The 13,078-nt window shown below is 37.6% G+C and overlaps 1 protein-coding gene across 2 annotated transcripts in view; it reads right to left on the minus strand.

Annotated features, from left to right (window-relative positions):
• Positions 1-13,078, minus strand: part of LOC149802209 (microphthalmia-associated transcription factor-like) — a 130,625-nt gene that overhangs the window by 46,311 nt on the left and 71,236 nt on the right. Inside the window, exon 1 of one of the 2 annotated variants that reach the window (XM_089956623.1) lies at positions 467-653. The exons of the other annotated variant lie outside the window; for it this stretch is intronic. Coding sequence (XP_089812749.1) covers positions 467-582 — 116 coding nt within the window. The 5' untranslated portion in view covers positions 583-653. Of the gene's footprint in view, positions 1-466; positions 654-13,078 lie in introns of those variants that run through there. 2 annotated transcript variants of the gene reach the window in all.

The following is a 13,078-nucleotide window of genomic DNA, read 5'->3' on the forward strand; positions in this document are numbered from 1 at the left end:
TGTTCAAACGAATCATACCTAGTAACAAAAGTTCCTCAGATTGCGCCTATGACATGTTCTATCGTGGGAGCTAATAAGTGACAGTGTCCGGTGTGAACTGATCATAGGAGTACTCAAAGGAACTTTTGTTCCTTGGTATGTTTTTTGTTTCGTTTTGCTTTCCTTACCGCTGTCTGTTATTTTTCAACCTTTAGCTTGCGTCCACCTACCTGCGGGGGCTTGTGCATTTAAATGCACGTTTTCCTATCTCATTTAAAGATGACATTATGGAAAGCTGCTAACTAAACTGATCACATATACTACATCAATTGCATCATTACGCTTAAATGCACAGGGAGAGCGAATTTAAGCACTCATGTTTGCTAGTCTCCAGTCTAAACAAGATGGGGACGTGTGCACCTCGATCGTGACATGCCTGACATAACACAATGTACATAGTTGAACTCAACACAACACCCATCTTTACCTTCCCACGATGATTTTACTCTTCAGTGTGTAGAAGGATCCGTCACTGAAAGAATCATCTGGTAACAGAGCATTAAAATCGATGTCAATCCCGGAATCTATGCCTGAATCCTGCATCTTGACGATGAATCTTATTTAAAGCAAAATGTATAACACTTGTTTGCGAACCGTGCGAGCAGAGATAGATGTTAAATTATTGGCCAATTTCGGTCAGGTGGCAAAGACGCGCGCTTTTGATTGGACAAGTTCTTATGACACATGTAACTAAAATTAGACAATAACGTCATGGTTTGGAAACCCCCCACATATGTGCACGACTTTCAGTTTTCGATCTCAACTTCCAGCCTTTTTAATTCGTCAAAAACTATCATCCGGAAATAGGCTAATGGTTTTGATTGCAATGGATCTTTAAGTTAATACTAGTTTACAAACTTTGGAAAGGCGAGAGAGAGAGAGAGAGAGAGAGAGAGAGAGAGACAGAGACAGAGAGAGAGAGAGAGAGATTCCAACATTGCATTGAAAATATTTATTATATATAACCCCATGCATCCAATAATGACACACGAGCCATTTAATGTACTTAGAAGAGAAATCCATAATCACACACAATAGCTCTTGATAATTTCTTACAAACGAAAGAAATTCAGTTCATAACAGACACATTGAAAGGCAAACTGTTTTAATTTGCATCTATTCCTTTTGCATAAGTGAAACTAAACTACGTACGTGAAATCGTGTGATTATTTCACATAATTGCTGAAAAATCTGATATATGAAGAAAACAAAATAGTTTAAAATATGTAGAAAATGGACACTCTCACTCGTTTTAAATAAATGATTTATTCTGCGCGTGTAAAAAAGAATTTCAGATGTGTGAAAAGAATTTAATATATGTGACCATGTAACTGAGTAACGTAAATTGAGACTTTTCACATCTATGTAAAATTGTCTTCTATTATTTGTTCCAATGCGCGAAATACTGTCTCACATGCGTAACATTATTTTGTTAAAGATATATAACAGTTTGACATTATTTCACATACGAAAAAGACGTTTTCTCAAAATTATACGTTTTCAAACGTGAAGTAAATCATGAGTGGAGGACACTATCTGAAAATGAAGTTTACATGTGAAAATAAGCTATTTTTCATATATGTGATATTTTTTCATATGTTAACGTCTTTATTACTCACGGGGAGATTAATTTTACATATAGGAAATCACTGATTTATTTCACATTTGTAGAAATCCTTCTTACATGTGTAAAATGCTAAATAGACATAAACAACGGCTTGTCATATTTACACGCAACACAGGTTTGAATTTGTAAACACGTATATATCAGGTGAAGACCGTTACATTTTAATCCAAAACTAATAAAATTCTGAGTTATAGGGAAAACTGATATGACATCATGAACATCTACTCGAGTGACCCCTATATATAAATGTAAAAATACTAATGAAATTTAATTTGTCTGCCTCTGGTGTCTTTTTCTTAATTGTGCTATCTAGGTTACTGCCAAAAAGGTCCAAGTCAAAAATTGTGTCAGAAACACTGAAATATATTTGTATTGGCCTGAAAGCCTCATTAGGTCATCTGTATATGCATACGAATATCCTAGTAAATTTCATTTGTAGACGTTGCGCGTTTTTCATTTTTTAAATCTAAATCGTATAAACAAGCTTCTTGGAACATGGTGACCGTCGTATGGCTGTACGGACATAAGCACGGACAAGACCAAATAGGCTGAATTTCTGCTCCTGAACTGCATTTGCTTCCTTAGCTTGATACAAAGTGTGTCTATTTACATTAAAAAATAATATAGCTATTAAAATTCACGGAAGGGAAATATAATAATGTTACACGGTACAAATTTATTTTACTGAGATTTAGTAAATTTCACTCGTCCTCAGTTTCGACTCCTCTTGACATACGAATAAAGAAGACAACAAAACCAAAATGTAAATCAAATAAATATTTATAAAACACTAAATTTCAATAGATTTAAAGTCATTCGTGGGCATTTTGTGATATCCTGTCTGTCCTTTACATCCCCCTTCTAATCCATTAATTGGGATTACCTGCCCAAACACTCAATAATTTATACATGGAAAACAAAAGGGGGGGGGGGCTCAAATACGAAAAGGCCAGCCTTAGATGAGCCATCTCAAGAGAATTGTAAGTTTGAGTCTCCCACAACTGTAGTAAATCACCCTACAAATCCCAAATTTAAACTCTTCAACAAATTTTTCAAAATTAAATGAAAGCTCATAGGAGAATTTGTTTGTAAAAAACCCATGCCTCTTTCATAATACAATTGAAAATAACACCGGAACGACACAATACAATACAAATAGAAATGCATTCAAGCACACACAAAACAGACCACAACAAGTACACATAGTATTGATTTCCTTTCTCGGCCTAAAATATTATATATTCCAAAATTTTATTTTAGGAATAGATAGGGCATCCAGACCAATACATAATTTGACCAAGATAGCGACAGTCCTCACAATAACACAAACAAAAACAACAAAACACACACATAAACGACAATCACAGGACAAAATGACTCTGGCAAAGTCACTACGCGTTCTTAACAACCAATGGGAAAAGGGACGGAAACCCACCCGTGGCACAAATTGTTCCAAGGGGTGGGGAGTACAGACCAAAGCTCCAAGCCAAGGGAAAACGGAAACCAGGTCCAAGGCCAGCCCAGGCCAAGGAAAGGGAGTACGTAATATTTCCAAAACTTATGGGATAAAGAAGCTAAAACAATATGATGAGCAAAACAAAAAGCAACCCTGCAGAATTCATATACTATTTATATTATTATTTATCGGAAACATAGAAACACCAAAAACTGTATGGGTGGACAGGGAAACACATACAAGACACACATATTTAGAAAAACAATTCTAAGTCCTAAATAGCAAGACATACTGTGAAACGGCCAAGGTGTCAACAAATTAAGTGGAGATTCACAAAACTTGTATTGTTAATATGGAAGCCATCCGCAGGAGTGGTATTATTATCATAGCGCTTTGAACGCAATAATCACTTAATGGGAGTGATACAAATTTTGGCTCCCTCTTCTGGAATCCATTTGAGGGTCAAAGGTCAAATGTAAACCCTGTCCACTACAATGATATTTATTTCTTGACGAAGCTTTATACCTGCAGACATAGTAAGGTGAGCCACAATATATAGACCCCATATAACAAATTCACTTAACACGATGGTAGGTGGTGTTGATGTGGTGTTTGAGGATGTACACCCCATGTAACAAATTCAGTTAAACACGATGGTAGGTGGTGTTGGTGTGTTTGAGGATGTAGACTCCATGTAACAAATTCACTTAACACGATGGTAGGTGGTGTTGGTGTGGTGTTTGAGGATGTAGACCCCATGTAACAAATTCAGTTAACACGATGGTAGGCAGTGTTGGTGTGGTGTTTGAGGATGTAGTGGTGCTGGTGTGGTGCTTAAGGATGTAGACCCAATGTAACGAATTCAGTTAACACGATGGTAGGTGGTGTTGGTGTGGTGTTTGAGGATGTAGTGGTGCTGGTGTGGTGTTGGTGTATTTGAGGATGTAGACTTCATGTAACACATTCAGTTAACACGATGGTAGGTGGTGCTGGTGTGGTATTTGAGGATGTAGACCCCATGTAACAAATTCAGTTAACACGATGGTAGGTGGTGGAGGGTGACGATGTAGAACTACGTACTATATAGCTTTGTGAAGTTTTCATAGTCGTAGCTCACGGGTTCAGTTTTCATGTTTATTTTATTGTATTTGCATGGAGCAGCATTGTAGACAAGTCACACGTCATTCAGCATGTTCGTTACGTCTTTGTTTTAATCAATTAGTCTGCACTGTAACTGCCTGTTCGTCTGTTCAACAATTAGTTTGTTAGTTTTTAAATTCAATCTTCGAATTTTATGTTGATTGAACAATAAGTTTCAGCAACTCAAATTATGTTTTTTATGGCTATAATATCGGCGAACATTATGTGGTTATTAGGACGTGCAAATCCTGGAGAAAACTGCTGACCGCAGAGATCTAAGAAATTGCGTTATCACTACGCTTTGTAAGATTCATCCTTACATCAGTTGGTATGTATATATGTATGGATTCGGGCACCTCATTTGGCAAAGCTTCGGACTTGTAATCTGAGGGTCGCGGGTTTGATACTTGCCCAGGGCAGCCTGAGTCGGCTGCCATTCTCTCGGTATGATATTGCCAACAATGTGTTTAAAGTACACACACACACACACATCACGTGTGTATATGTTTATAACATACTCAGTTCCAGTCATACTTAGCTCGTTATTTCACGGAACTTTATATACTCAAACAAGAGAGTATGCGTGTTGCCTTAAAAATACACATTGTTATAGGTCTAATAAATTTTGTATACATCACCGCGCAAGAAGATCGTTCTCCAACAAATACTACGAATAGTGGATACTAATCGGACGAACGAGATAATATAACATGGTTGTATGCACATAGGGACTCGAGTTTCAAGTTTGCTTGATCCAAATGCGGCTTTCCTCTTAGTTGCTCATACGCAACTTTTAACATAACACACATACATGGGCAATGAAAACTTGCATGTTTTCGGGGAATAAATTGGCGTTAACTTGATATTCTCCCCCTTTCAATGACCATTCGAGTGTAAATGTTTTCATACGGTGCTGCTAATAAAGAAAAGTCTCTACTGTACCTTCTACACACCCTGCTTACGAATATAGCAATTTATTCTTTCATTCATTACAAGAGTACATTAAAAAGGTCAAAGACATCTTTATATTGCTGACAAACTATTACTGAAACCTCCTTAGACGTCAGAGTATTAAAGTTACGTCACTGTTGCTACAGCAACCACTTTGTCTAAGTAGGTCATCCGCAAGATAGGAACAAACGAAGGCGTCAAGTTATTTGAACGGATTTTATAGCACTTCAGAGTATATTGTTTGTCATGATTGATCATACTAGAAAAAAGTATACATGACATTTTGAAACAACTGATTTTGGAAGGCATATAATTCCCTTGTTTGTAAGTACTTACCTCCAGGAATGTGAATACTTACTCTGTTTTAGAAATTTTGTTTAAAATAATATATAAAGTAAATCATTTATACAACATTGCTGGTTAGTGAAATTTAAAAAAAAATTGTGCGCATCCGACCATCTCTTCGTAAAGCTATTTGGTTCAAGACTTAAATATTACGTACACCAATATGACTTGATTCACTCAGCTCTGCAGAATTAAGGTATGTAAGTACTTGACAGTGTCTGTGTCTGTTCTTAATTTTGAAACTCAGTTGTGGAATTCATATTTTGCACGTAAAAACACGCACATGTTGTCAGCCTTACTTTTATTAAAATAGACCAAAAACTTGTAAGTGAATTTCATCTCTCTCTCTCTCTCTCTCTCTCTCTCAATAAAATCAACACACATGATAGATAGATAGATAGATAGTCAGAGACGATGCAAGAAAACGTCTATTTCACAATATGACGTCATAGTAGAAACTTACATTGTTACATTTTACATTACATTAATTGTTTCAATTAGTAATCATAGCATTCGCATAAACAAAATGCAATATAGTCAGGAACGTTTGGTCTTTATTTTTAAATATCTATACAGTAAAATATGAATTTTTTCAATGGAAATAATATACCGCTAAAGATGACCATACAATCGAAACGAACAACGTTGTGTCTTAATCGAACCCCCGTCGAAATGTCATGGTTCCGAACCGTTTATTAAAGAATTACTTTGTGTGATTCGGAATGATATAGGTCTACTTATGCAAGGGAGTTAACCTCTATCTGACTAGACGCGCATAAATAGTATATTTGTAAGATTATTTCCCCATCATCAAAAGTCCAATAGCAAACATGGATTGGCTAACGAATCATTAGCTAGTCAGAGTTTCCTCTGACCCTTGTCACCCCATTTTTGAAATTCGGACATTTATGTTGGGGTGTAGGGTCAGAGTCCATTCCCTATCGAAAAGTTGGAATTTGCTGACACCATTTGGTGTCGGCATGGGGTAGTCGCTTGCTAGCCGGCACAGCAAACTTTAAACGACCTTTCATCGAGATATACCTGCATGAAATCGATAGGATTATGTTTTATTTTCACAAAAATCGTGATCATAACATTCGTCATATCTTTAATCCGCTGACAGACGACACGAAAGTACGTCTTTGCTGAAATTTGACCTGGATCTGGCCATTTGCATCCCGAATCACATGATTACACGACTCTCACAACCTACATGACACCAGAGGTCATATAGTCACATGATATCAACACTAAACAAATTACCAACGTTGTTGTACATAGAATTTGGACATACTATATAGAAGTCACTAAATGTTTGCAAATAAATATAATGCACACTTAATTCTCAACACATTCATTCTGAGAACAACGTCCAGAAACATATCGGTATCGTAGCAGGTTGGAGAAAACCATTTTCAAGAAATGCCCAGCACATGTCAGCGATGTTTCTGTTGGTGTCACGTGATTACTACATTGAGATGTGCTCTCTGCGTAATGAATCTGGTTTTCTTCAAATTGCTGCAACATGTGCATATTTTCGGTCGTTGTTTTCACAATAAATATTTTTAGAAGTTTGTTTTTCTCTCCTCATTTTTCTATAAAAATGACATGACTTTCATTTATATGTTCAATTTATTTTCCTACAGCAACACTAGAAATGGTTTAGTGTTGATATCACGTGACACTAGGACGTGATTTAGAGATTTTTTAAATGTAAAAATAACCCCATAACAACAACGAAACACAACAACAGGAAATTGTACTTATTTCCGCCATGACTGGTTAGCTCTTCTGTTGCTACGATACTGAGAGAGAGAGAGAGAGAGAGAGAGAGAGATTATCAGCAAGGATTGAAAGTAAGTTGATCTAGGAGGCTCGAAGGAAAATATATTACATTGACAGATCTCCGGATTAAAGGCGCCTGAAAGACTGGTATTTTGTCGTTCCGCGACTAAGCGCTGTTTCGAAACCTTATCTGGTCCTGACAGGTGACCAGGCTGTTTCCATACTGCAATAATCATAACGCACCGAGTTGAGAACACAACATCAATGATTTATCTACGCACTATCACAAGAAATGGCGGAAACACGATCCACAGAGAGGGCTCATGATCGATTTCTGCTTTATTGATAAAAAGACAATAATCCTGATTCCTGTTGATTGTCACAACCAAAAGAGTCAGCTTTTGACTGCAATTTTCCGTAATCTTAAGCTTTGATGGTAAAGTAGATCACGATTTGACAAGCACGCGGTTTTGCCGTTTCAGCTATTTAGAGACATGTGTCTTGTTTTAATACGTGCCATTATAGAGCATCTAATTCAACGTGATCCTAGCGATTTTTGAATAGTCGTGAGGGTGATATGACTGAGATTTCATTACAACGCACAGTACAACGATTATATTACTTTACGTATTATCAGCGGTACAAAAATATGGTATGAAGTGTCAGTCATTTGTTATGTACTTGTCACCTGAAGTAATGTAATCGATCAAATAAACTATAGTATCATGTTCTCCATGTAGATTCAGATAATCGATATCTTTAAAAGTGCATCCGAAGTGAGAAAGTGAAGCAAATGGTAGTGCGAGTGTGTGTGTGTGTGTGTGTGTGTGTGTGATCTGGATTTTTAATGTAGCTTTAACATGTAGCATAATGTCCCACCCAGTCACATTATCCTGACACCAGGTCGACCAGTCCTAACACTAACCTCTTAATGCTGAGCGTCAAGCGAGGCAGCTGTTAGTACCATTCTTGTAACTCTTTGCTTTGACTCGGCCGGGGATCGAACCCACGAACTCCTGCATCCGAGGCGGACGCTCTAACCACTAGACCACTGGAGCGGTCAAAATGGAATGCAAAAATGATGAAAGGTATTTCACACGCGCAATCCCCAAACCCACAAACTATATGTATGTATGTTTTCAGTGATTCTGTACAACAAATAGCGTACATCTTATAGAGGGTCTGCTCAGAAACATACGGTACAAATCTAGTGATTAGAACGTGAAAATTTAACAAATTAAATATTGGTTGCATGCACACGTTTTATTACAAAACTTTACCTTAAAATGGATACATTAGTTTCTAATGCTTTAATTCACTGACTTGATTCAAGAAACGTTAGATCAAATGCATAGAAGGATAACTGGTGGCGGATTCGGGATATCCTTTTTATTCGATCCAAACGACCAATTCTACTGACTAATAGTATGAGTTGTGTGCATGATAAAACTTAGGTTTTGAAGTGTATGATTTTGTCCAAAAAATTACAAAAAACAACATATTAAACAATAGCGAAATCAATTACGAATTTTTGTATTAACGATTTCTGTTTTCAGGTGTATTTCACATATTGTGTGTTGAGTTATAGTGAGGAATAGGAACTGGAACCTGTCCAAAAATTCTGAAATAGGTTGCAGTAGTGAGAAATTAATTTAATATGACCAAGAAAACTGTGAACGGCACATTATGCGCCCGTCCCACGTTATGTAGTTTTCTATGTTGGCACCATCAGAACTATGTAAGGTTGCCAAACGGCATGGTGAAGTATTAAGACTTTTTACAAGAAGAGGAAAGCTGTACAGTTATGAAACGACCGAGACGGCTGTTTCATGAGCAGATGGGGTCGAGAAACGACACTCGTCTAGCTCATGAGCAGGTAAACGTTGCGAAATGATCAAGCTCCGTTTCAGGACCAGGTGTTAGTCGCAAAACTACAATACGCTGTCGGTAACAGTAATAACTAAAATCCGAAGTATCTGTCTAGTGCTAATGGCATTTACATTTGGGGACGACCTAAACGTCTGCAATTAGCTTCAAGTGCAAGTCACGAGGAGGGATCGGGTCGTGCCAAGTTTATTTATCATAATGCAGAACATAAACACACACACACACACCCGGTTTGTATAGAAAATTCTACTGAAAGAGCGAATGTACTGGAAATATGCCAAGTATAATTTTAAAAAAGTAGTCGATATGTCAGAAGGCCATTCTCCCCGAGGGTAGATTTCACACTGCCTGTCATTATATATAGGGACCCCGGGTGGCCAAGTGATCTAAAGCGCTCGCCTTTACCGATCATTGTCATGTCACCTCTGTCCGCGTGGGACTCGGACAATGTGGGTATGTTGAGAAAGCTTGCAATAGCTTTCCGTGGGTCGGTGGTACTTCCCGGGGTTTTCGCGGGTTCTTACTCCACTATTTATACTGGCCGCCATGTATAGCCTGGTATATGCTGCAAAATTGCGTGAAACCCAAAAGAGCACACACACACACACACACATATCACCACATGCGTTAACAATAACATGGCTTTTAAAGTGTTGGTATCGAGCAATATGACATACCAACACTACTGGTATATCAAATTCTGACCCGCCCATGGTGCAATAATATGCATAAATAAACATTCTTGGAACTGTGTTCTGTCGGTTCTATTTTCAAGATCAATGGTGAATTTCCACTCAGTAATCATTAGTGACGTATGAAAATAAAGAAACAAAGTAGTAATAATCCCCCATTTTCTAAATGAATTTAACCTGTTACACAATTTCATCGCAATCATTTCTTTATCCGTTTGACCCTTCCCTCTCATGCATAAGGGGCAAAATACGCGGTAATCTGGAGAGAGAAAAATAAATTCGCTGGATGAAAACCTTGAAACTGAACTTGCACAAGTAATCTACAAGAACGATTCGTCGTAACGGTATGTCTACACTTCCCTTCGGATCTATCTACAGTGTTTATATATTCAATGCAGACCTGCCAACTCTTACGAAAATCACCCTTAAAATACGTACTTACTGCACACTAGCAAAAACTACGGGAAAATTATCGTTGCCGAATAATCCGGATAATTGGTTCAGCCGTGTTTTATTTGGATCTGGGTTTCATCTTATAATTAGTAAAATTAGTCAGGGAACCAGACTAACTTTACAGCAGCACTCCAGACGTTTTAAACTGCAGTTATTTGTTCATGCGAAGTGTCTGCATGATCAAACTGTTGATTATATAATTTTAAAAACGGCGTCCACAAAACGACGCGTGTTTAAGACGAAAGGGAAAATAAGCTTCTAGAAAAGTGTTAAAAATCAACAACGAAGACTGAAAAAGAGTATTCGGATTCTTGTGAATAAAAGCTAGAAAGGGCACAATTACGTTTATTGGACATCATGTACCAATTTGAGTATGTCTCGTGGCGGGAGATATTATTGCCGTCGTCATGTGAAATGGAAAAGAATTTCCAAGAATTATGTCAAGTTGTGAGATAGAAACAAGTCATTGAGCTGCATAGGGTTTGGAACTAAAGTTTGTGCAAGTGTACTTCTGGTAAATGAAGTCTACGTGTACATTACAAACGTTTCAGTTGAACATACTTTTTATCATCGATGCGTCTAACTTTTAATTACGTTTTCCAGCTTTACAATAGCAGTTATTGATATTTTGTTACACCTTACTGAAAACTGGTCAACCTTACGAAAATAAATCAACTGCTTTACTGAGACGGACTTGTCAGGGTTGGCAAGTCTGTCCATGATACAAAGTTGCAAAAGTCAGTCGACACTACAAGGTAAATGTCTTGCTTACTGGACACACATAATGTAACGTATTTAAGGCTTTATTGCTGGTGTTGTTGTTTCTCAAACCTATTATAAGGTTCTAAAAAACGATTATTATTAATTAAATATGAAAATGTCCAAAGGACGCCCTCTCTCTCTCTCTCGACCATCGTAGCAAGATAAGGGCGAAATAGAGAGAGAACGTTATAGTTGGTAATAATGTAATAATGCTAATTAAAGCAGAACAATGACATTGATCAAATGTAAATATAGGAGCTGATCGACCACGGTGTTATTGTCGGGATCGAGCAAACAATAAAATCAAATAGAAAATTAATCGATAGAATAACAGATTTCTGAGCAAAGATATAGAATAGTACCCCAATATAAAATATAGCATTTTAATCAATTACATAAAACAAAATGTAACTTAACATGACATTTGAATGACACACTTTATCTCAGAAACAGAGACCGCTCCGGTAGCCTAGTGGTTAGAGCGTCCGCCTCAGATGCGGGAGGTTGCGGGTTCGAACTCCGGCCGAGTCAAACCAAAGATTTATAAAAATGGTATTGTACTTACAGTTGCTTCGCTAGGCGCTCAGTATGAAGAGGTTAGTGTTATGACTGGTCGGCTTGGTCGCGGGTTCGAACCCCGGACGACCAAAGACTTAACTGATAAAAATGATACTAGCAGCTGCCTCGCTTAGCGCTCAGCATTAAGAGTTAGTGTTAGGACTGGTCGGCGTGGTGTCAGGATCATGTGACTGGGTGGGACATGATGCTACTAATTTTCATCACATCTGCGGCATGATGGCCCAGTGCTAGACTGCCACACTGCAGACATCGTAGCGATAGGACTGATTTTTTTTTTTAAAGCTACGTTAAAAATCCAAATCTTTCTCTCTCTCTTGATATTTCCCTCAGCTAAATCATGGCTTTCCCCCATAAATTTAGGCTGATTAATTTCACGAAGTTGATTACTTAAAACCTTGACTTTCGTCTGGGAACACACAGCCAACCAGGATTAAGTTTTTCTAACCACCAAATACTTAACATGCCCATCAAAGTCAGAATATTTATCTCTAGTCCGGCGTTCTAACTAACTATTCTTGAAAATATCATTTTATGACACTTATTTCCAAATGGTACAAATTGTATCTGGCATGTCTCGACTTTAATGTCTTCCGCTACTTGACCTTACGTTAAAATTTTATCGCTGACCGTTATCCGAACGAACTCTAATTAAAATTCACTCATGCCCCCCCCCCCCCCCCCCGAAAGGTTAACCATCGCAGGCTACCAATTAAATAATTACGTGTCAGGATGACCACGGCAAAATGTGATGAGACAAACATCTACAAAAATGTTGCACTATTACAAGAAATACTACATTTTTCATAAATAGTTTTTAATTTTTTTTTATCTCAAGAAATAAAGAAACCTGAATTATTAACTGTATTCATTCATGAGCGTTTTCGTTGTGCCTTTTCCATCACATAAAAATATTTTCCCCAAACTATTCGTGGTTAACGGGGGATGGGGGGAGGGGCGCTTCAAAATGGGACATTAATCCTCCTAATACATTGCAAGGTGTTTTTTTTTTTTTCTGGCTTGAGAGAAAATGCAGAGGTTGTTCCGATTGACACAACACATGCACAGATATCATCTTGTAAGTAGCATAGCAGAAGGTTGAGCATGCCCAGTAACAAAGAACTGGCCCATCATTGACAAAACGTAAAGGCTCAAGCAACGGATAAACTTCGATAAATAAAAGTGTGCCCTTTAAAATGAGTATGGTACTTAAATCGTACACGGCGGAAACGATTGGCATGTCTACTTTACGGTGGTGTAAGCTATGAGTGATTAAATGTGAGTTAAGTACAAAACAATTAGAACGGTAGAGAAGGGTGTTATCATGAGTTTCCCCATCATACTGCTGATAGAATCGAGTTCATA

Source organism: Sinohyriopsis cumingii, chromosome 4, assembly GCF_028554795.1.
Source record: "Sinohyriopsis cumingii isolate HCF-2022 chromosome 4, ASM2855479v2, whole genome shotgun sequence".
Taxonomy (NCBI): Eukaryota; Metazoa; Mollusca; class Bivalvia; order Unionida; family Unionidae; genus Sinohyriopsis; species Sinohyriopsis cumingii.